General features: G+C 52.1%; 1 protein-coding gene across 1 annotated transcript in view; it reads right to left on the bottom strand.

The window, feature by feature from the left end:
- The window catches only part of COLGALT1 (collagen beta(1-O)galactosyltransferase 1), a 28,369-nt gene extending 4,643 nt beyond the window's left edge, over positions 1-23,726 (bottom strand). Inside the window, exons 1-9 of the mRNA XM_024236441.3 lie at positions 22,925-23,726; positions 19,455-19,565; positions 18,420-18,537; positions 11,294-11,428; positions 10,125-10,329; positions 6,209-6,328; positions 1,330-1,406; positions 1,134-1,240; positions 512-644 (exon numbers count right to left, since the gene is read on the bottom strand). Coding sequence (XP_024092209.1) covers positions 512-644; positions 1,134-1,240; positions 1,330-1,406; positions 6,209-6,328; positions 10,125-10,329; positions 11,294-11,428; positions 18,420-18,537; positions 19,455-19,565; positions 22,925-23,184 — 1,266 coding nt within the window. The 5' untranslated portion in view covers positions 23,185-23,726. The remainder of the gene's footprint in view (positions 1-511; positions 645-1,133; positions 1,241-1,329; positions 1,407-6,208; positions 6,329-10,124; positions 10,330-11,293; positions 11,429-18,419; positions 18,538-19,454; positions 19,566-22,924) is intronic.
- Positions 23,727-24,278: the final 552 nt, after the last annotated feature.

Raw genomic sequence — 24,278 nt, 5'->3', positions numbered from 1 at the left:
GTTGGGACCACAGGTGTGCGCCACCATGCCTGGCCCTGACAGCCCCAAGTTCGAAGCCCAGTCAGACACCCTCCTCCAATCACAGCTTCTCCCTCTGAGGGTGGCTGAGGATGCCTGGGCTGGTGAGTGCCCCCAGCACTGGGCAGGTGCTGGTTTAAAGTGGCTCTGTGGCCATGACTTCTATTACTAAACATCAAGCACAGAGACCAGGCTGGGAGTAACGAAGATTTGTTTACAGGTCTCAGGCCCCAGACACCACCTGCTGCTCAAAAGGTCTCACCCCTCCCCCCAGCCTCAGTTTCCACATCTGCGCAATGGAAGGATGGCAGGCACACCTGGGGTTGATACAGCTGGTGTGGCGCATCATTCACTAAAGAGAGGCCATGGGTCCCATGGCTGAGGCTGGATGCCTGGCCGGGGCTTTGGGGAACTCCTTCAACCCCTTCCCCGTCCAAATCTCCGATGAGATCAAGAGTCATAACTCTGGCCCCACCCATCACTCAGGACACACCTCCTTCCAGATGTTGTAGTGGCTCAGGAAGCAGCCCAGCTCACCCTTGGTGAGGGGCCGGCCGTGGTAGGGGTCCCGGTAGCCGGGCAGCATCTGGATCCCCAGGGCCTCCACCTGGCTGGTGTTCATGGCTCTGGAGAGGAGGAGGAGAGGGTCACCAAGAAGGTTCACCCTGCTTGCCATTCTGCCATCCCCAGCCATTCCACCACCCCCTACAGCGTTGAGCAGCTGGTCCACCTCTTGTAGCACTGGCACCCCTCCCGGGCACATGGGGCCTCACTCACCTGCACATGGTATACACTCGTGGGCAAATCTGCTCTCCTCCTCTCCTGGGGTCTGACTGACTTACCCCTCCATAGTCCCCACCAGTCTACACTGGCAGCATGCAAACCTACCCATTCCCCTGGGTCAGGACTCACTTGCCTTCCATGGTCTACAACTGTGAGGATCTGCCCCTTCCCCCGGGTCCCATTCACTTCCCCTTCATGATGCCCACTGACGTGGTCTACATCTGTTTGGACACCACGCCCGCCCCCATCTGAATCACTTGCCGTCTACCAGCGAGGTCTACACCCACATCCACGTGCGGACCCGCCCCCCCTCCCCCAGGCCTCGGACTCACTTGCCGTCCACGGCCTCCACCAGCCGGCACTCGATCTCCTGTGCCTGCAGCGCCCGCAGCATGCGCTCCCGCCGGTCCTGCCGCCGCCTCAGGTTGATCATGAAGACCTGCAGCCCGGAGAGCCCTGAGGCAGATCAGCCCCTGCAAACAGGGGCCCTCCAGCCCCCGCCCCGCCTCCAGGGAAGGCCCAGCCCACCTCGTCGAAGCCCATCTTGTCCGGTGTCTTGGTGGGAGCCGAGATGAAGCGGGAGGGCTCTGCTGGCGGGTGCTTCACTGTGGGGCACAGACGTTGAGGAGTCGCTGGGGTGAGAAGCCTCCAGCCTCTCTCCAACACGCTTTCCCCACCCGCTCCATGGCTCCCAGTCAGACTGGCTCGGCCCACAAAGTCGACCTGGCTCCGCCCACATCAGCGCTGCTCTCTAGGAGCCCCTCCCATGTCATTTGAACCCGGCACAGCAGCCCAAAGCCATGGCCACACCCCAGGCCCCAGCTTCACCCCGCCCCCAGCCCGGCCTCTCAGCCCTGGCCACACCCCAGGCCCCAGCTTCACCACGCCCCAAGCCCCGCTACTCAGCCCTGGACACGCCCCAGGCCCCAGCCTCACCCTGCCCCTAGCCCTACCTCTAAGCCTTGGCCACACCCCAGGCTATAGCTTCAACCCGTCCCCCAGTCCCACCACTCAGCCCTGGCCACGCCCCAGGCCCCAGCTTCACCCCACAACCTCCTCCAGCCTTGCCTCTAAGCCCTGGCCATGCCCCAGGCTATAGCTTCAACCCGTCCCCCAGTCCCACCACTCAGCCCTGGCCACGCCCCAGGCCCCAGCTTCACCCCACAACCTCCCCCAGCCTTGCCTCTTAAGCCCTGGCCATGCCCCAGGCTCCAATTTCACCCTGCCCCTCCCCAGCCCCACCTCTAAGCTCTGGCCACGCCCCAGGCTCCAGCTTCACTCCGCCCCCAGCCCCACCTCTAAGCTCTGGCCACACCCCAGGCTCCAGCTTCACTCCGCCCCCAGCCCCACCTCTAAGTCCTGGCCACGCCCCAGGCTCCAGCTTCACTCCGCCCCCAGCCCCACCTCTAAGTCCTGGCCACGCCCCAGGCTCCAGCTTCACTCCGCCCCCAGCCCCACCTCTAAGTCCTGGCCACGCCCCACACTCCAGCTTCACTCCACCCCCCAGCCCCACCTCTAAGCCCCTGTCAACCCAAAGAACCCCCATTCCTACCTCAGGGCCTTTGCACATGCTGGGTCCCTGCTTGAAATAGCCTTCCTTTCCCTGCTCTGTATCCTTACTTCTCAGCTATGATGCCCTGGGCACGGGGGTCACCCTCCCCACTCCCACCTCCCTAGGCTGAGCCAGGCACCTCCTCTGGGCCCCAACAGCACCTGGACTTGCACCACCAAAGCTCGCATCCTTGCTGCCCTAACCCCCTAGCCCTGTGCCTGTCTGTTGTGAGCCCCTTGGGAAGGATACCAGGTATGTCTGCTCACACTGGACCCCTAGTGCCCAACACAGGGGCTTGGCACACAGCAGGCACTCAGTAATTGTTTGTAGAATGAACCAAGAAATGATGGCATGCTGTGTATTCTTGACTGGTCTGGGCCTCAGCTTTCCTCATCTATAAAATGGACCAATAAGCCACTGAGAGGTTTCACAAAGAGATGTCATGAGAACACACCCTATGTCATGGGGTGAACTGTGTCTCCCCAGTGCCAACCACCAGTACCCCAGGGTATGATCCTATTTGGACACAGGGTTGCGTACAGAGATAATATAGTTAAAATGAGGTCATTAGGGTGGGCCTTCATCTGTATGGCTTGTGTGCTTTTAAAAGGGGAAATCTGTAGCTCCTTGGGAGGCTGAGGCGGAAGGACTGCCTAGGAGTTCAAGGCTGCAGTGAGCTATGATGGTGACACTGCACTCCAGCCTGGGTGACAGAGACCCCATTTCCGAAAAAAGCAAAAAAAGAAGGCCGGGCACAGTGGCTCATGCCTGTAATCCCAGCACTTTGGGAGGCTGAGACGGGCAGATCATGAGGTCAGGAGTTCGAGACCAGCCTGGCCAACATACTGAAACCCTGTCCCCACTAAAAATACAAAAAATTAGCCAGGTGCGGTGGCTCACGCCTGTAATCCCAGCACTTTGGGAGGCCGAGGCGGGTGGCTCACAAGGTCAGGAGATCGAGACCATCCAGGCTAACATGGTGAAACCCCGTCTCTACTAAAAATACAAAAAATTAGCCAGATGTGGTGGCAGGTGCCTGTAGTCCCAGCTACTCAGGAGGCTGAGGCAGAACGGCATGAACCCAGGAGGCGGAGCTTGCAGTGAGCCGAGATCGGGCCACTGCACTCCAGCCTGGGAGACAGAGCGAGACTCCGTCTCAAAAAAATAAATAAATAAATAAATAAATAATAAAAATTAAAATACAAAAAATTAGCTAGGCATGGTGGCAAGCACCTGTTAAACCCAGCTACTTGGGAGGCTGGGGCAGAAGAATCACTTGAACCCGGGAGGCGGAGGTTGCAGTGAACCGAGATCGCACCATTGCACTCCGGCCCGGGTGACAGTGCAAGACTCCGTCTCAAAAAAAACAAAAAAACAAAAAAAACCCAAAACCTAAATTAACAAATTAGCTAAGCATGGTAGTGGCATGCACCTGTGGTCTCAGCTACTCAGGAGGCTAAGGTGGAAGGATCGCTTGAGTCAAGGAGGCTGAGGCTGCGGTGAGCTGTGATTTTGCCACTGCACTCCAGCCTGGGTGACAGCGAGACTCTGTCCCAAAAAAAAAAAAAAAAAAAGAAGGAAATGACAACACAAATATATGTGAGAACTTAAACTGGAAAAACTCTGGTAGCCACAGAGACGCTTCTCAGGCTCTGCTTTCTGCTGGGAGTTGGTGATAAATGGAGACCCACCACCCCCGACTGTGGCTGGGTGGGACCTGGACACCTAAGTATGCCACTCTTCGGTGTTGTGGGGGGCCTGCCCCAGTGATTGTGCAGTCTCCAGGTGTCACCTCAAAAAGACTCACAAGTCTCCTCCAAGCCAGGCGCAGTGGCTCACGCCTGTAATCCCAGCATTTTGGGAGGCCGAGGCGGGTGGATCACCTGAGGTCAGGAGTTCGAGACCAGCCTGGCTAACATGGTGAAACCCCGTCTCTACTAAAAATACAAAATTTGCTAGGCGTGGTGGCAGGTACCTGTAATCCCAACTACTCGGGAGGCTGAGGCAGGGCAATCGCTTGAACCCAGCAGGCGGAGGTTTCAGTGAGCCCAGATTGCTCCACTGCACCCCAGCCTGGGTGACAAAGTGAGACACCGTCTCAAAAAAAAAAAAAAGGTCTCCCCCAAACACAAAGGGCAGGGTGCTATTCCATCTTGAGCCACCAGGGGGAGCCGCAGATAGACTCGTTCAGAAATCGGTAAGGCTGGGGAAACTGAGCCCCGGGGCAGAGGCCTCACCCCTCCCACCCAGTCTCCATCTATGCAGTGGTGGGAATGGCCGTGGCTTTGGCAGGGGTTTCTGTGCCCAGTGCAGGGCGAGGCCCACATTAGAAATGGCTGAGATGGGAGCACCATCCCAAGACAATCTCAATTACAGCTCAGCCCTGCGTGCTCCTCTAGTTTTAGAGGGACGGCTGCTGGTTTCATAGTTTATGGATTTTTAAAAATTTTTATTTATTTATTTATTGATACAGGGTCTGGCTCTGCTGCCCAGGCTGGAGTGCAGTAGCGCAATCATGGCCCACTGCAGCTTCGACCTCCTGGGCTCAAGGGATCCTCTTGTCTCAGCCTCCCGAGTAGCTGGGACCACAGGTGTGTGCCATCACTCCTGGCTAATTTTTGTATTTTTTTTTTTTTTGGTAAAGACAGGGTTCCACCATGTTGCCCACGCTGTTCTCAAACTACTGGGTTCCGGGGATCCGCCCGCCTCAGCCTCCCAAAGAACTGGGATTATTATTTATTATTATTATTATTATTTTTGAGACAGAGACTTACTCTATTGCCCAGGCTGGAGTGCAGTGGCACGATTATGGCTCACTGCGGCCTCCAACTCCTGGGCTCAAAGGATTCTCCCACCTCAAGACTCCTGAGTAGCTAGGAATACAGGCATGTGCCACCATATTGGACTAATTAAAAAAAAATTTTTTTTTTTGAGACGGAGTTTCACTGTGTTGCCAGGCTGGAGTGCAGTGGCACGATCTCGGCTCACTGCAACCTCCGCCTCCCGGGTTCAAGTGATTCTCCTGCCTCAGCCTCCTGAGTAGCTGGGACTACAGGCATCTGCTACCACATCCAACTAATTTTTTTTGTATTTTTAGTAGAGACGGGGTTTCACCATGTTGGTCAGGATGGTCTCCATCTTTTGACCTTGTGATCCACCCGTCTCATCCTCTCGAAGTGCTGGGATTACAGGCATGAGCCACTGTACCCGGCCACATTTTTTTTTATATAGAGATGGGGTCTCACTATGTTGCCCAGGCTGATCTTGAGCTCCTAGGCTCAAGCAATTCTCTCACTTTGGCCTCCCAAAGTGCTGGAATTACAGGTTTGAGTCACCATGCCCGGCCTATACATGCAGTTCTTTAGTGAAAACTTGCTGTCCTCTCAGTTCTCACATCCTCTATAGCTCCTGACTGGCCTCAGGGGGAAGGTCCCTTCCTCAGCCTGGTCTCTGAGGCCATCTACCCCGGCCCTGGATACCAGCCCCAGGGGATCACTGACCTTGCCTGTTCCCCAGGTTCATGTCCCTTCCAGCCTCCCGGCCTTTGCCCACGCTACCACCTCCCGCTGCAATCCCCTTTCTGGTGAACTCCTACTCAACCTGCCCCTTAATGCCACCTCCTCCAGGAAGCCCACCTGACAACCCCAAGCACGCTGTGTACAGCTGCCTGCAAACCAGCACTGTGTGAGAGCAGGGACAACTCTCCACCTCGTTCACATGTGCCCTTGCACCCAGCACCCCCCACAGGGACTGGCATCTGCCTGGCACTCAGTCAGTGCTCACAGGACGGATTTGAGACATCAGTGAAAGGAAGGTAACCTGGTCCCTCCCAAGGTGGTGTGCAGGTGGACTCACCCATGACCTCCAGCTGCACGTGCATGAAGCTCTCGGCCTCATCCTGGAGGGTGCTGTGGGCGCGCAACGGCACCGGCAGGAATCCGTACTCTTCCTTGTTGCACACGTACATCTGTACCTCTGCAGTGGGCAGAGAAGCAACAGACAAATGTTAAAACAGGTGAGGCCCAGTGGCTCATGCCTTCCATCCCAGGGCTTCAGGAGGCCAAGGCAGGAGGATCGCTTGAGGTCAGGTGTCTGAGACCAGCCTGGGCAACAGAGCAAGACCTCATCTCTACAAACAACTTTTTTTTTTTTAAGACAGAGTCTCACTCTTCCAGGCTGGAGTGCAGTGGCACTATCTTGGCTCAATGCAACCTCCGCCTCCCGGGTTCAAGCGATTCTCTTGACTCCGCCTCCTGAGTAGCTGGGACTACAGGCGTGTGCCATGCTACCACGCCCAGCTAATTTTTGTATTTTTAGTAGAGACAGGGTTTCACTATGTTGGCCAGGCTGGTCTCAAACTCCGGACCTCAGGCAATCTATCCGCCTCAGCCTCCCAAAGTGCTGGGATTACAGGTGTGAGCCACCACCCCCAGCCCAAATAATTTTTTTTTTTCTTTTTTTGATACGGAGTCTCGCTCTGTTGCCCAGGCTGCAGTGCAGTGTCACGGTGTGGGCTCACTGCAACCTCCGCCTCCCAGGTTCAAGCGATTCTCCTGCCTCAGCCTCTCTAGTAGCTGGGACTACAGGCACATGCCACCACGCCTGGCTAATTTTTTGTATTTGTAGAGATGGGGTTTCACCATGTTAGCCAGGATGGTCTCGATCTCCTGACCTCGTGATCAACCTGTCTTGGCCTCCCAAAGTGCTGGGATTACAGGTATGAGCCACCGCGCCCGGCTCTACAAATAATTTTAAAATTAGCTGGGAATGGTGGTACCTGCCTATGGTCCCAGCTACTCGGGAGGCTGTGGCAGGAGGATCACTTGAGCCCAGGAGACTTGAGGCTGCCGTGAGCTATGATGGCACCACTGCACTCCAGCTTAGGCAACAGGGCAAGGCCCTGTCTCAAAAACAAACCAAACAAAAAAACAGTAAAAATGCATGTTGAGGCACAAAAAGGAAAGTTTGACAAAATGTGAGTTAAGTTACTTCCTTCTACATCTATCCTTTTCTGGATGGTTTAAATTTTTATGAGTGTGTATCTTTTTTTTTGAGACAGAGTCTCGTTCTGTCGCCCAGGCTGGAGTTCAGTGGCACCATCTCGGCTCACTGCAACCTCCGCCTGTGGGGTTCAAGCGATTCTCCTGCCTCAGCCTCCCAAGTAGCTGGGATTACAGGCACTCGCCACCACGCCCAGCTAATTTCTGTATTTTTTTTAGTAGAGATGGGGTTTCACCATGTTGGCCAGGCTGGTCTCGAAATCCTGGCCTCAAGTGATCCACTGAGCCCGGCCGAGTGTGTATCTTTTTTAGACTAAAAAACTCAATGATGTTCTTTTAATTTAATTTAATTTAATTTAATTAGTTTATTTTTTTTGAGACAGAGTCTGGCTCTGTTGCCCAGGCTGGAGTGCAGTGGTGTGATCTCAGTTCACTGCCTCCTGGGTTCAAGCTGGGGGATCTTGCCTTAGCCTCCCAAGTAGCTGGGACTACAGGCACCCACCACCATGCCCAGCTAATTTTTGTATTTTTAGCAGAGACGGGTTTTACCATGTTGGCCAGGCTGGCCTCAAACTCTTGACCTCATGTGATCTGCCCGCCTCACCCTCCCAAAGTGCTGGGATTACAGGCATGAGCCACCACACCCGGCCTCTTTTAATTTTAATTGGTCAATTTCTTCTGTAAAGGACCAGGTGGTAAATATTTTAGGCTTGTGTGCCAGACGGTTTCTATCTCAATGACTCTGTTCTGCCTGTGGCACTTGAAAGCAGCTACAGACGACACTTAAATGAATGGGCTTGGCTGGGTACTGATGACACTTTATTGATGGGCAATGAAATCTGAATTTCATACAGTTTTCATGTGTCACAATATTCTTCTTCTTTTTGATTATTTTCCCCAGTGATTTAAAAATGTAAAAATTGGCCGGGTATGGCGGCTCATGCCCGTAATCCCAGCATTTTGGGAGGCTGAGGGGGGTGAATCACCTGAAGTCAGGAGTTTGAGACCAGCCTGGCCAACAGGCGAAACCCCATCTCTACTAAAAATACAAAAATTAGCCGGGCGTGGTGGCACACACCTGTAGTCCCAGCTACTAGGGAGGCTAAGGCAGGAGAATCAATTGAACCTGGGAGGTGGAGGTTGCAGTGAGCCGAGATCATGCCACTGTACTCCAGCCTGGGCAACAGAGGGAGACCCTGTCTCAAATAAATAAATAAATAAATAATAAAAATGTAAAAATTGCTGGCCAGGCACTGTAGCTCACATTTGTATTCCTAGCGCTTTGGGAGGCTGAGGTGGGAAGGATCACTTAAGGCCAGGAGTTCAAGTCTAGTCTGGGCAACATAGCAAGACCCCATCTCTACAAAAAACATTTTTTTTTTAATTAGCTGGGCATGTTGGCGGGTGCCTGTAGCCCCAGCCAGTCTGGAGGCTGAGATGAGAGGATTGCTTGAGCCCAGGAGGTTGAGGCTGCAGTGAGCTATGATCACACCACTGCACTCCAGGCTGGGTGACAGAGTGAGACTGTGTCTCTAAAAAAATAAAAATAAAATATAAAAGTTGTTGTTAGCTTGTGGCCATATAAAAGCAATTAGCGGACCAGGTTTGGCCTACAGGTCAGTTTGCCAACCTCTGGTTTCCAGTAAACAACAAGTCAACATGAGGCTGTGCTGTCTCTTTAAATATTTGTTTTCCTAATTAATATATGCTCAACTGTAGAAAATTAAGAGAACTGCCCAGGCATAGTGGCTCCCTCCTGTAATCCCAGCACTTTGGGAGGCCGACGTGGGCGGATCACCTGGGGTCAGGAGTTTGAGACCAGCCTGGCCAACATGGGGAAACCCTGTCTCTACTACAAATACAAAAATGAGCCAGACGTGGTGGTGTGTGCCTGTAATCCCAGCTACTTGGGAGGCTGAGGCAGGAGAACCTCTTGAACCAGGAGGCAGAGGTTGCAGTGAGCCGAGATTGCACCACTGTGCTCCAGCCTACATAAGCAAGGCTGTTTCAAAAAAAAAAAAAACAAAAGAAAATTGGGAGAATATAGAAAAGTATGAAGATTGAAATAACATTTGGGGTTGATCATGGAAAATTGCATAACGGGTTCAATGTATATTATTTGGGGGATGGATGCCCTAAAATCTCTGACTCACCACTTCACAATCTATGCACGTAACAAAATTACACTTGTGCTCCATAAGTTTACACAAATTAAAAAATAATAGTAACATTCAATCAATAGGTATTTTTTTCTTGAGAAGGATTCTCACTCTGTCGCCCAGGTTGGAGTGCAGTGGCATGATCTCGGCTCACTGCAACTTCCGCCTCCCATATTCAAGTGATCCTCCCGCCTCAGCCTCCCGAGTAGCTGTGATTACAAGAGTGCTCCACCACGCCTGGCTAATTTTTTGTATTTTTAGTAGAGACAGGGTTTCACCATGTTGGCCAGGCTGGTCTCAAACTCCTGACCTCAAATGATCCACCTGCCTTAACCTCCCAAATTGTTGAGATTACAGGCATAAGCCACTCCACCTGACCAACCAATAGATCTTAAAGAGTTAGAGAATGAAGCTAACCAGTAAAGCCAGGGCTGGAGAGAGACTAGGTCCTGGAGACATTATCTGAACACCTAGATACAGCTGCACCTGAAGTCAGCCCTGCACTGCATTGTTTGGGTTCTGTGAATCTTCAGTGTGCTCTGAACTGGCTTAGTGCAAAACCCAAAGAATCAGGCAGATGCCCCTGCGATGGCAGACCCCTCATGTACGTACCTGCCTGCTTGCAGGAGAAGGCAAAGACGATGATGTCGTCAAAGGACCAGGTGTAGTCAGGGTGAGGTGGGTAGAAGGCCAGGTTCCTGGACGCCGCCTTCCGCAGGTCGATCAGGAAGGTCGAGTGCACCATGGGAACTGCAAAGCAGCCCCGGCGGTCTCGCTTGCGGATGGGGATGTAGGCAGGTGTGCGCTTGTAGTAGCCCTGTGGGGAGAGAGCAAGAGTTCCGCGTGGGGGTCTTGAAAGGTGAGGATGGAGGCCAGTGATAGCCGGTGGCATGGAACAGGACCAGATGGAGAGCCAGGTACAGCAGTGTGCACCAGTGGTCCCAGGACCCCAGACTCAAGCCCAGTGTGGGACCTGTGGCCAGGCCTGGCCAATAAGAAAGAGCCTTGTATTTCCCCAGCTTCAGTAATGAGTTCAGAGGTAGTGTAGAGAGGAGACCAGTGATGGCCCAATCAGAATGGATGACAGCTGGATGCTGCTGGGATCACTCTCAAGCTGTCTGAGAATGAACCCACCCAAAGGATGGAGAAAGACAGTTATCCAGACACCTGGATCAAGCCATGCCTGCAGTCCCATCCTGACACCACCACTTGCTAGCTGTGTGAGTTTAGGCAAGTCACTTCCTCTCTGTGTTTCTGTTTCCACCTCTGGAATAGCGGGTGAGGGACAATCAAAGACCCTCTATTCTTCCCTCCTGTCTGGCCTCAGAGGGCTGTTTAAAGATTACCATAACGAGTTTTAGTTTTGTTTTGTTTTTGAGACCAAGTCTCACTCCATCACCCAGGCTGGAGTGCAGTGGGGCGATCTCGGCTCACTGCAACTTCTGCCTCCTGGGTTCAAGTGATTCTCATGCTTCAGCCTCCCGAGCAGCTGGGAGGACAGGCATGTGACACCATACCTGGCTAATTTCTGTATTTTTTTTTTTTAGTAGAGATGGGGTTTCACCATGTTGCCCAGGATGGTCTCAAACTCCTGAGCTCAGGCAATCCGCCTGCCGCAGCCTCCCAAAGCGCTGGGGTTGCAGGTGTGAGCCACCGTGCCCAGCTTCCATGATGACTTTTGTAAAACACACACCACAAGGTTGTGTGACAGTAAGTTACACTCCCGTCACAGCACCCACCTCCTCAGCCCAGTCCCCACAGTCCCCAGGCCCTCACTCTACCTGGGAAGTCATTCCACACCAGAAGTTGGAGTACGCAGCCCGGGAATCCAGCATGGGGGCGACCACCGTCTTGTTCTCAGCGATGAGCAGGCTCAGTGTGTCAGGGTTGAGGATCAGGTTGTCCGCATCTACAAACTGCAAAACACCCCACACAGCATCAGCATGGGCTGCCAGAGTGACCCCAGGTCAGGCTACCACTCAGAACAGCTGGGGCAAAGGCCAGAGCCCTGGGGGTCTGGCAAAGACCTCTGGAAGCACCCCCTACACAGGCTAAAATGAAGCAGGGACCCCGTTTTGGGGGCCTGTAGGATCCCCTGGATCATGGAAATAAAACAAAGGTCTTGAGTTCCTTCAAAGAAAAGTCTAGGCACTGAGCTAGCCCTGAGAAGTAAATGAACAATCAACGAGCAAGAAGGTAGCAAAACCTTCTTTTTTTTTCTTTTGAGACGGAGTCTCACTCTGTCACCCAGGCTGGAGTGCAGTGATGTGGTGTCACCTCACTAGCTCACTGCAACCTCTGCCTTCCGGGTTCAAGCAATTCTGTCTCAGCCTCCCGAGTAGCTGCGACTACAGCCGTGCGCCATCACACCCGGGTAACTTTTTGCATTTTTAGTAGAGACGGGATACCGTCATATTGGCCAGGCTGGTTTTAAACTCCTGACCTCATGTGATCCATCCACCTCGGCCTCCCAAAGTGCTGGGATTACAGGCGTGAGCCACCATGCCTGGCCTAGTATTTTACTTTTTCTTCATTTTTTATTTTTTAAAGGGATAGCATCTTGCTGTGTCACTCAGGCTGAAGTGCAATGGTGTAATCGTAGCCCACTGCAGCCTAGAGTTTCTGGGTTTAAGTAATCCTCTCATCTCACCCTCCCAAGTAGCTGAGCATACAGGCACGCGTCACCATGCCCGGATAATGTTTTCATTTTTATTTTTATTTTTGTAGAGACAGTATCCCTCTACATTGCCTTGAGTGGTTTTGAACTCCTGGGCTCAATCAATCCTCCCACCACAGCCTACATAAATGCTGGGATTACAGGTCTGAGCCACTGCACCCAGCCTAAAATTAATATATATATATATAAAATCACACATAGAAAATGATTAGGTCCAGACATTCCCCCTCTACCAGGATGTAAAGACACAGAAGTCACGACATATCACAGAACTACTAGAAGGTTTTCCGGGTTTTTTGTTTCTGGTTTTTTTTTTTTTTTTTTGAGATGGAGTCTCCTGTTGCATAGGCTGGAGTGCAGTGGCGCGATCTCAGCTCACTGTAACCTCCGCCTCCCATGTTCAAGCAATTCTCCCTTAGTCTCCCGAGTAGCTGGGATTACAGACACATGCCACCATGCCAGGCTAATTTTTGTATTTTTTGGTAGAGATGGGGTTTCACCAGGTTGGCCAGGCTGGTCTCGAACTCTTGATTTCAAGTGATCCGCCTGCCTTGGCCTCCCAAAGTGCTGGGATTACAGGTGTGAGCCACCGCGCCTGGTCTGGATTTGTTTTTCTTTTACTGCTGGTCCACAGAGATGCTTTCTGTTACCCAGGCAGTATCGTTTAGAATATTTGGATCAACTGCCATAAACAACAACAAAAACTAGAATTCCAGTATCCCCTGGCAACGTGAGAATACCATTTCCACATGGCAACCTTCAGTTGCAGAGGGGAGGTGGCTGGGTCTTACGACAAGCCCTGTGGTCATGTTACACACCATCCGGTCCCTCTGGATGTTTGAATCTGTGACCTTTGAATATTAATGCAAAACAAACAGCCAGATCACTGTGGCAGTTTCTCAAAAAGCTAAACATAGAATTACTACATGATCCAGGAATTCCATTCCTAGGTACGAACCAAGAGAATTGAAAGAAAGGACTCAAACAACTTCTTTGTTTGTTTGTTTGTTTGTTTTTGAGACAGTCTTGCTCAGTCACCCAGGCTGAAGTGCAGTGGCGTGATCTCGGCTCACTGCAACCTCCACCTCCTAGGTTCAGGTGATTCTCTTTCCTTAGCCTCCTAAGTAGCTGGGATTAAATACAGGCGCGCACCACCATGCCCAGATAATTCAAACAGGTCTTTGTACACTCATGTTCATGTCAGAATCCCAACAGCCAGGCCGGGTGCAGTGGCTCACACCTATAATCCTAGCACTTTGGGATGCCAAGGCAGGCAGATCACATGAGGTCAAGAGTCCAAGACCAGCCTGGGCAACATGGTGAAACCCCGTCTCTACTAAAAATACAACAACAACAAAAAAAATTAGCCAGGCATAGTGACACATGCCTGTAATTTCAGCTACTCAGGAGACTAATGCAGGAGAATCGCTTGAACCCAGGAGGCGGAGGTTGCAGTGAGCCGGGATCGCGCCACTGCACTGCAACCTGGGTGACAGAGCAACACTCTGTCTCAAAAAAAAAAAAAAAAGAGTCTCAACAGCCAAAAAAGGTGAAAGCGACTGAAGTGTGTCCATCAACAGATGAGATCAACACAACGTGGTCCACCCAGACAACGGAATAAGAGTCAGCCATACAAAGGAAGGAAGCACTGATCCAGGCTGTAATGAACCCTGAAAACTCAATGCTGAGTGAGAGAAACCAGACACGAAACGCCACATAGTGTGACATTCCATTGACAAATCCATAGACAGGAAGCAGATGACTGGCTGCCAGGGCCTAGGGGAGAGGAATGGGGAGTTGGGGAGTGACTGCTGATGGGAATAGGGTTTTCTTTCTGGGGAATGAAAATGTTCTAGAATTAGAGGTGGTGGTTGCAAAACAAATAAATATATATGTGAACTGACTTCAATTAAAACAAACAAGAAAGAGGAGAAAGTGAATCTCTCCAGGAGATACAATTAAAATTTAGATGCTGGCCAAGGGCGGTGGCTCACGCCTGCAATCCCAGCACTTTGGGAGGCTGAGGCAGGTGATCACTTGAGGTCAGGAGTTCAAGACCAGCCTGGCCAACATGGCGAAACCCCATCTCCACTAAAAATACAAAAACTTAGCCAGGCATGGTGGCGGGCACCTGTAATCCCAGGTACTCCGGAGACTGAGGCAGGAAAATTGCTTGAACCCAGAAGGCAGAGGTTGCAGTGAGCTGAGATGGTGACACTGCACTCTAGCCTAGGTGACAAAGTGAGACTCCATCTCAAAAAAAAAAAAAGTAGATGTTTTTCTTTCTTAAGCTTCATATATATATCTATATGTATACACACACGTATATATACGTTTATATACATATATAAATATATATACATATACACGTATATATGTATATATGCGTATACACACACACACACACACACACACATACACATATACGAAGCTTAAGAAAGGGTCTCGCTCTGTCGCCCAGGCTGGAGTACAGTGACACAATCATGGCTCATTGTAGCCTCCTACTCCTGGGCTCAAGCAATCCTCCCACCTCAGCCTCCCAATTAGCTGGGACTACAGACACAAACCAGTACACCTGGCTAATTTTTTTTTTTTTTTTTTTTAGTTTTTGTAGAGATGGGGGGGTCTCATATGTTGCCCAGGCTGGTTTTGAACTCCTGACCTCAAATGATCCTCCCGCATTGGCCTCCCGAAGTGCTAGGATTACAGGTGTGAGACACACCCGGTTCATATATTTTTCTTTTTTTTTTTTCCTGCAAGTAACATCCATAGCTTTTGTAAAAAGAGAGAGAAAGGGGGACCTTCAAATAATCATTTTAAAACATTAGACAAACTATTTCACATTCCAATATGGGTTCCAAAGTCCCCAGTTACAAAAATATAATTTTGTGACCAGGCGCAGTGGCTCACACCGGTAATCCCAGTACTTTGGGAGGACGAGGTGGGTGGATCACCCGAAGTCAGGAGTTCGAGATCAGCCTGGTCAGCATAGTGAAACCCTGTCTCTACAAAAATACAAAAAAAATTAGCCAGGCCGGGCGCGGTGGCTCACGCCTGTAATCCCAGCACTTTGGGAGGCCGAGGCGGGTGGATCACGAGGTCAGGAGATCGAGACCATGCTGGCCAACACGGTGAAACCCTGTGTCTACTAAAAATACAAAAAATTAGCCGGGCATGGTGGCGGGCGCCTGTAGTCCCAGCTATTCAGGAGGCTGAGGCAGGAAAATGGCATGAACCTGGGAGGCAGAGCTTGCAGTGAGCTGAGATCGCGCCACTGCACCCCAGCCTGGGCGACAGAGTGAGACTCCATCACAAAAAAAAAAAAATAGCCAGGCATGGTGGCAAGCGTCTGTAGTCCCAGCTACTTGGGAGGCCGAAGCAGGAGAGTCACTTGACCCCAGGAGGTGGAGGCTGCAGTGAGCCAAGATCGCGCCACTGCACTCCAGCCTGGGCGACAGAGTGAGACTCTGTCTCAAAAAAAAAAAAAAAAAGAAACACGAAAATATTATTTTGTGTCAAAAGCCACTTTGAGTTTTGAACCAGCACTTTGAGCTCCACCCCGGTTTGCTGAGGAAAAAAAAGCTAAAGCCAGGCAACCTCAAACCACAAAAGCAAAATCCTAGAGGCAGGACAAGGCAGCTTTGTGTCAGAAGGCTCTGGAAGGCTCCAGATCCACCTCTCTACCTCCTTGCCAGTTCTGACACCCCACCAGGCAAGATGTCCCCTCCCTCCGTCAGCCTCTGTTTCCTCACCTATAAAATGGTCTGATAAGGCCCAAGCAAAAGGGTCCCCTCAGGAGCTCCATCCGTCCTCCCTAGACGTGGCACTGTCCCCGTTCCTCTCTCCCTGGCACCTTCACATCCAGTGTCAAAGCAGAACTTGTCTCCTTCACCTCGTGACGCATCCTGAACCCCCCGCCTTTCTCCACGGCCCCCACCCCATGCAGGCCCGTCCATCAATCACTGGTACCCTGCTTGGGCCTCTACTCCAGCCTCCTGCTAGTGTGTGGCTTTTTTTGTTTTTGTTTTTTTTGAGACGGAGTCTCACTCTGTCGCCCAGGCTGGAGTGCAGTGGTGCGATCTCAGCTCACTGCAACCTCCACCTCTCGGGTTCAAGAGATTCTCCTGCCTCAGCCTCCCAAGTAGCTGGGGTTACAGGCGCGCATCACCATGCCAAGCTAATTTTTATATTTTGGTAGAAACAGGGTTTCACCATGTTGACCAGGCTGGTCTCGAACTCCTGAAGTCAAACAATCCACTTGCCTCAGCCACTCAAAGTACTGAGTTTAGAGGCATGAGCCACCACGCCTGGTCCACAGCGGCTTCTGAAAATCTTAAATCAGAACACAGACCTCCCCTGCTCACACACCCTCCATGGCTCCCCATTCCCCTCCAAGTAGACACCAAGTGCCTCCACTGGCCTGTGTAGTTGGACCTCTAGCCACCACTGCATTGTAATCGCTTTGCTCACTTGACTCTTTGCTTTTTCTTTTCTGTTTTTTGTTTGTTTGTTTTAAGAGATGGGCTGGATGTGGTGGCTCACGCCTATAATCCCAGCACTTTGGGAGGCCAAGGCAGCTGGATCACCTGAGGTCAGGACTTTAGAGACCAGCCTGGCCAACATGGCGAAACCCCGTCTCTACTAAAATTACAAAAATTAGCCAGGCATGATGGCGGGGGCCTGTAATCCCAGCTACCCAGGAGGCTGAGGCAGAAGAATTGCTTGAACCCAGGAGGAGGAGGTTGCAGTGAGCCAAGATTGTGCCACTGCACTCCAGCCTGGGCAACAGAGACTCTGTCTCAAAAAAACAAGAAAAAAGAAAATCAGGAGAATATAGGAAAGTATGAAGGCTGAAATAACATTTAGGGTTGATCACAGAAAATTGTGTAATGGGTTCAATGTATATTATTTAGGGGATGGATGCCCCAAAATCTCTGACTTCACCACTTCACAATCTATGCATGTAACAGAATTACACTTGTGCTCCATAAGTTTATACAAATTAAAAAATAATAGTAATATTCAATCTATAAGTCTTTTTTTTTTTTTTTTTTGAGACAGAGTCTCATACTGTGGCCCAGGTTGGAGTGCAGCGGCGCAATCTTGGCTCAAGAAAAAAAATAAAAAATAAAAAGACTCAACCGTTCCCTTCCCCACGAGACAATGTCCCCACAGGAGGAGGAAGTGCTAGTCAGGCCTCAGCAATTCAATGTGGCCACCACCCCCCAGCCCCTGACCCCTTCCTCCTGCTTCTTGGAAGTGACCCAAAGGTTTGGCCATTACATATGATGGTGATAAAAACAGACGTGACACGGCCAGGCACGGTGGCCCATGCCTGTAATCCCAGCACTTTGGGAGGCCGAGGCAGGAGGATCACTTGAGCCCAGGAGTTGGAGACCAGCCTGGGCAACATAGCCAGACCCCGTCTCTACAAAAATATTTTTTATTTGTTATTTTTAAAAAATACTTATTTATTTATTTATTTATGAGATGGAGTCTCACTGTGTCGCCCAGTGACTGGAGTGCAGTGGCACGATCTCGGCTCACTGCAACCTCTGCCTCCTAGGTTCAAGAGATCCTCCTGCCTCAGCCTCCCAGGTAGCCAGGATTACAGGCACCTGCCACCACGCCCGGCTAATTTTTGTATTTTTAGTAGAGACGGGGTCTCACCATGTTGACCAGGCTGGTCTCGACCTCCTGACCTGAAGTGATCTACCCGCCTTGGCCTCCTAAAATGCTGGGATTATAGGCATGAGCCACCATGCCTGGCTTCTACAAAAATAAAAATAAAAATAAAAAATTAGCCGGGCGTGGTGGTGGGTGCCTGTGGTCCCAGCTACTTGGGAGGCTGAGGCAGGGGAATCGCTTGAACCCAGGAGGCAGAGGTTGCAGTGGGCCGAGATTGCGGCACTTCACTCCAGCCTGGGCACCAGAGTGAATCTCTGTCTCAAAAAAATAAAAAAATAAAAATGGACTTGACCCAAGTGTCCAAACACAGGGGACAACTGGGGACAGAAAAGCCCATTCATTCCTAGTGCCGAGGATCAGATGAATCCCAGCTCCTCCTCCACTGACCAACCATATCACCTCAAGCAACTCATCTCCCCTAAGCCTCAGTTTACCCTTCTGCAAAATGACATTAAGGATGGTCCTGGCATCCTGCTGCTCCACCTTCCCTGGGGATACCCAGACCTGCCTGTGATCCATAGCCGGCCGGCTGAGAAACTTACCAGGATGTAATCAGCCCACATGTCTCGAGCTGATTTCAGGGCTGCCTGGCGCAACTTCATGACATGCTCGTAGCGTGAGTCAGACCAGTGTTTCGGGCCTTCCTCGTCCGGGTAGGACCTATGGGGAGGCAGCTGTGATGTGGACATCACAAGGCACTATCAAAGCCCAGCGAGGGCCTGAGCTGCCTTCGGGGTACTCAGAGAGAGCTTCCTGGAGGAGGGCACGTGTAAGCTGATCTGAGGGATGGGAAAAAGGAAAGAGAAGTGGGGAGAATGTCCCTGGCTGGAGGTACAGCCTGTGCAAAGGCCTGGAGGGAAGAAAGCTGGAGGCACACTGGAGGGAAGGAAGGAAGGAAGCTCAGTGGGGTCCAGTGCAGTGGCCCACGCCTGCGATCCCAGCACTTTGGGAGGCAGAGGTGGGAGGATCGCTTGAGGCCAGCACTTTGAGACCAGCCTGGGCAACACAGTGAGACCCTATCTCTACAAAAAATACAAAAACATTAGCTAGGCATGGTTACATGTGCCTGTAGTCCCAGCTACTCAGGAGGCTGAGGTGGGAAGATGGCTTGAGCCCAGGAGGTAAAGGCTGCAGTAAGCTGTGTTCACTCCACTGCAGTCCAGCCTGGGTGAGGGAGTGAGACCCTGTCTCAAAAAAAAAAAAAAAACCCAGAAAGGAACTGGGTGGGGGCAGGGAGTCCATGCTGCCCAAGGCCTTAGGGAGTAGATAAACAGCAAAGCCAGTGCTGGGACCAAGACTGAGTCAGTAAGCCAGAGAACAAAGCAGTGGGCGTCCCCAGAAGAAAAAGGGAGTGAAGGAATTCTAGGTACAGGGAACGGCTTGGGCAAAGGTCTGAGAGGAGGATTATGGCCTATTTGTAAAGCTGAGGGAGGGTCAGAGTAGGTTAATGCTGCCTGGCTGGGCTGGAGGCAGGGACTGAGGGCCTGTAATTCTGTCCTGGGGCAATGGGGAGCCATAGAGGGTGTGTGAGCAGAGGCAAAGCCCAGTCAGACTAGGAGCAGGGGAAAGGTGCTCACCTGGGCTCCTCCGCTGGCCGCCACTCCACGGAATGGTACAAACTCTTCACGGCCACCAGCCACTCCCGCAGCACAGTTGACGTGTTATCCATGTTGTGGTCCGTAGCCACCCTGCAGGGAGAGGGGACAGGCAGCGTAGTTGGGGAGACTGAGGCAGGACCAGGCAGCAGCGAGGCAAGTCGAGGACCACCATCCCCAACTGGCCTCCCACCAGCTATGTACCCCTGGACAGGACACTTCTTCCTTTCCTTCTTTTTTTTTTTGAGATGGAGTCTCACTCTGTTGCCCAGGCTGGAGTGCAGTGGCGCGATCTCGGCTCACTGCAAGCTCCGCCTCCCGGGTTCACGCCATTCTCCTGCCTCAGCCTCCCGAGTAGCTGGGACTACAGGTGCCCACCACCATGCCCGGCTAATTTTTTTGTATTTTTAGTAGAGACGGGGTTTCACCGTGTTGGCCAGGCTGGTCTCGATCTCCTGACCTCGTGATCCGCCCACCTTGGCCTCCCAAAGTGCTGGACTTAACAAGCGTGAGCCACCATGCCCGGCCTATTTCTCCCTTTCCATGTCAGTTTCCTCATCTGTAACATGGGAGTGGGAACAGGACCCAGTTTACTGGGAAGTGGAAGGATTAAAGAAGCTAATTTTGGAAAGACACATTAGTGACTGGCTGTTTTATTACTGAGCATCTAAGATCTTGCAAACCACATTCACTAACAAATATGCATAACTTAATTTTTTTTTTCTTTTGAGACAGAGTCTTGCTCTATTGCCCAGGCTAGAGTGCAGTGGCACAATCTTGGTTCACTGCAACCTCCGCCTACCAGGTCCAAGCAATTCTCCTGCCTCAGCCTCCCGAGTAGCTGGGATTACAGGTGCACACCACCATGCCCAGCTAATTTTTGTATTTTTAGTAGAGATGGGGTTTCGCCATGTTGGCCAGGCTAGACTCAAACTCCTGACCTCAGGTGATCCATCCGCCTCAGCCTCCCAAAGTGCTGGGATGACAGGAGTGAGCCACCGCACGCGGCAATTTTTGTAATGTACAGATCAGGCCAGGCACGGTGGCTCACACCTGTCATCCCAGCACTTTGAGAGGCCGAGGTGGGTGTATCACCTGAGGTCAGGAGTTCAAGACCAGCCTGGCCAACATGGCGAAACCCCCATCTCTACTAAAAATACAAAAATTAGGCCAGGCATGGTGGCTCATGCATGTAATTCCAGCACTTTGGGAGGCCGAGGCGGGCGAATCACTTGAGGCCAGGAGTTTGAGTCTAGCCTGGCCAACATGGTGAAACCCCGTGTCTACTAAAAATACAAAAAATTAGCTGGGTGTGGTGGCGGGCGCCTGTAATCCCAGCTACTCAGGAGGCCGAGGCAGGAGAATCGCTTGAACCCACAGGAGACTGGCTTGAACCTGGGAGGAGGAGGTTGCCGTGAGCCAAGATCGTGCCACTGCACTCCAGCCTGAGCAACGAGAGCGAGACTCAGTCTCAAAAAATAAATAAATAAAAAATATTAAAAAATGAAATGTATATATCATAAACCAGCTGGGTGCAATGGCTCACGCCTGTAATCCCAGTATGTTGGGAGGCCAAGGTGGGCAGGTCACTTAAGCTTGGGAGTTCGAGACCAGCCTGGCCAATAGGGCAAAACCCCATCTCTAGAAAAAATACAAAAATTAGCTGGGCGCAGTGGCATACGCCTGTAGTCCCAGTTACTGGAGAAGCTGAGGCAGGAGAATCACTTGAGCCCAGGAGGGGGAAGTTGCAGTGAGCTAGGATTGCACCACTGCACTCCCGCCTGGGCGACGGATGTAAAACCCCGTATCAAAAAAAAAAAGTATATCTCAGCAGGGCGCGGTGGCTCATGCCTGTAATCCCAGCACTTAGGGAGGCTGAGGCGGGCAGATCATGAGGTCAGGAGATCGACACAAGCCTGGCCACAATGGTGAAACCCTGCCTCTATTAAAAATACAAAAATTAGCCAGGCATGGTGGCTTGCGCCTGTAATCCCAAGCTACTTGGGAGGCTGAGGCAGGAGAATCACTTGAACCCGGTAGGCGGAGGTTGCAATGAGCTGAGATCGTGTCACTGCACTCCAGCCTGGGCAACAGAGCAAGATTCCGTCTAAAAAAAAAAAAAAAAAGTATATCTCAAAGTATATCTCATAAATCCCCTACCCTGCCTTCATCTTCTCCTGTGAGCCACACCACTTCAGTGGGCTGCAGTCATTTATTCATTCAACAAACATTTGTTAAGTACCAATTGTGTATTTGGATTATCCAGAGCGGGAAATCAGGTGGAAGGAAAAGCGACATTTGGGAGTTTAGTTTGGCCGTAGTGCCAAGAGCTAATTCTGCCCAATAAATTAAGTTGACAATAACACCAGCAATGACAGTAATCATAGTAATAAAATCACTGAGAGCAAAGCCCATGCCAGACCCAAGGGCTCCACATCCATTGACTGGTTAATCTTCAGAGACAAACCCAAAAAGAGAATTATATTAATACACTCATTTTCTTTTTTCTCTTTTTAGAGGCAGGTCTTACTCTGTAGCCCAGGTTGGAGTGCAGTGGTGCAATCATAGCTCACTGCAGCCTCGAACTCCTGGGCTCAAGCGATTCTCCTGCGTCAGCCTCCTGAATAGCTGGGACTACAGGCACACACCACCGCACCTGGCTAATTTTTGTATTTTTTTCTAGAGACGGGGTTTTGCCATGTTGGCAAGGCTGGTCTCGAACTCCTGAGCTCAAGTGACCCGCTTACCTTGGCCTCCCAAATTGCTAAGATTACTGCGTGAGTCACTGCACCCGGACCCATTTTCCATTTGAGGAAACTGAGGCAGGGAGTGAGAAGTCACCAGTCAGAGGCTTCTTCAGAGCTCTGCCCCATTCCCTCCCAAGAAAGCATCCACTTCCTCCTGGGCCATCTGGTCCTGGACTCCACCCACGCCGGTCCGAGGGCAGGGGTTTGACTGGGGCCTGGAGCCGGGCTGAGTTCAAGCTTAAGGGCAGCAGCAGGCACAGAAAGGCTTGCTGTTAGATGTGGCCCCTGGCAACGCCCCACTGGGGGCTCCGTCCTTTGGAGGTGTACGTGTTCCAGAGGGAATTAGAAGAGCCCCAGTCAGTGAGGCCGGATCTGCCCTAGTAGGGTCCAGCAGGCAGCAGCGGTGCCCAGCCTACCCCAAAGGAGCCAGCAAGAGGAACTCGGTCCCGCTTGTCTTAATGGGGGGAAAGCTGTGTCTGGCCCCATGGGAAGACAGCAGGCAGGGGGCACGCGTGGACCCGTCCCGATGAGGGCAGCGGGCAGGGGCATGCGTAGAACCGTCCCGATCGGGGTAGCGAGCAGGAAGCACGCGCGGACCCGCCCAGAAGAGGACAGCGGGCAGGGGCTCGCGTGGACCCACCCCTAAGGGGACAGCAAGCAGGGGCTCGCGTGGACCGCCCGATGGGGACAGCGAGCTCGGCTCACCATAGCGCCGTGCGCTCCCGCGGGTGCCGCAGCCGCTCGAGTGCGCCCAGCGTGGTGGGCAACGCGTGGGCCGCGTTTCGCGCCAACAGCGCGATGAGCACGCGCGGCGCCTGCAGGGGCGACTCCGGGCTCCAGCGCTCCTCGGGGAAGTAGGCGTCGGCGCCCGGCGGGCCCCCCGGCGGCAGTGGCGCCAGCAGCAGAAACAGCAGCGCTAGGAGCAGCTGCCCGCGCCGCCGGCCCGCGCGTGGGGCCGCCGCCATCGCGCCACGCGTCTCCTTTAAGTCGTTTTTCTGCGGGAGGACTCTGGCCGCGCCTTAAAGGGGTCATAAGGGCCCCGCCCGGCCGTGCGCCTTAAAGGGGAGGAGTGCGCCGGGCGAGAAGTCCAGGCCCCGCCTCCAGACGTTCTCCGAGACCCAAAGCCCGGAGTGACGTCACCTGCAGCCCTACACAGGACGCCCCGCCCCCGCACCCATCTTAAAGGCACATAGCGCTCGGAGCGCGTGGAAGGGAGGTTAGGGGTAGCGTTAGGGTTAGGAACCCGCGCTTCCTCCAGGCGCCTCCTACCACTGAGACCTCCGCCAGATGCACCGCCCAATTTCCCCATGTATAAAACCCGGGCTGTGCCACCAGGCGGACTTGGCTACTTAGGACCTGGTTTGGGACCCAAGAGACCTTAGCCTCAGTTTCCTCTGCTGCAACGTGGGTTTTGCCATCCTGGTTTTGGATCTCACAGGGATGTCATTGAGGGTTGTGGAGAATAAAGGTCATGACGTCCACAGACCTGGTGTCACATTCAGACCCCGCCTTGGGCTTGCTATGTGTGAGCCTCAGTCTGTCCATCTATAAAATGAGATCATAGAGACCCTACAGGGTTGGCGTGAAAATGGAGCCAGGGCATGATAATGGACTGTTCTGAGCACAAGCTCTTCCAGAGACAAGGGCCGTGTTTTCATGGAAACGCTGCCAAGGGATTGTTTTCCAATACTCTAGTGCCGCATTTTCAAGTTCATTGACTTAGTATCACACTTTTTTTTTTTTTTGAGACGGAGTCTGGCTTTGTCGCCCGGGCTGGAGTGCAGTGGTGCAACATAGCAAGACCGTGCCTCTATTTTTAAAAACAATAAAAACTTAAATACACCTGAACATTATTATTATTATTATTTTCTTTTCTTTTCTTTTTTTTTTTTTTTTTTGAGACAGCGTGTCACTCTGTTGCCCCGGCTAGAGTACAGTGGCGCGATCTCGGCTCACTGCAACCTCCACCTCCCGGGTTCAAGCGATTCTCCTGCTTCAGCCTCCTGAGTAGCTGGGACTACAGGCACGCGCCACCACGCCCAGCTAATTTTTGTGTGTA

The sequence above is a fragment of the Pongo abelii genome, chromosome 20 (genome assembly GCF_028885655.2).
Source record: "Pongo abelii isolate AG06213 chromosome 20, NHGRI_mPonAbe1-v2.0_pri, whole genome shotgun sequence".
Lineage (NCBI taxonomy): Eukaryota > Metazoa > Chordata > Mammalia > Primates > Hominidae > Pongo > Pongo abelii.
The sequence above is the reverse complement of the archived record's forward strand: the minus strand, read 5'-3'. Positions and strand labels throughout refer to the sequence as shown.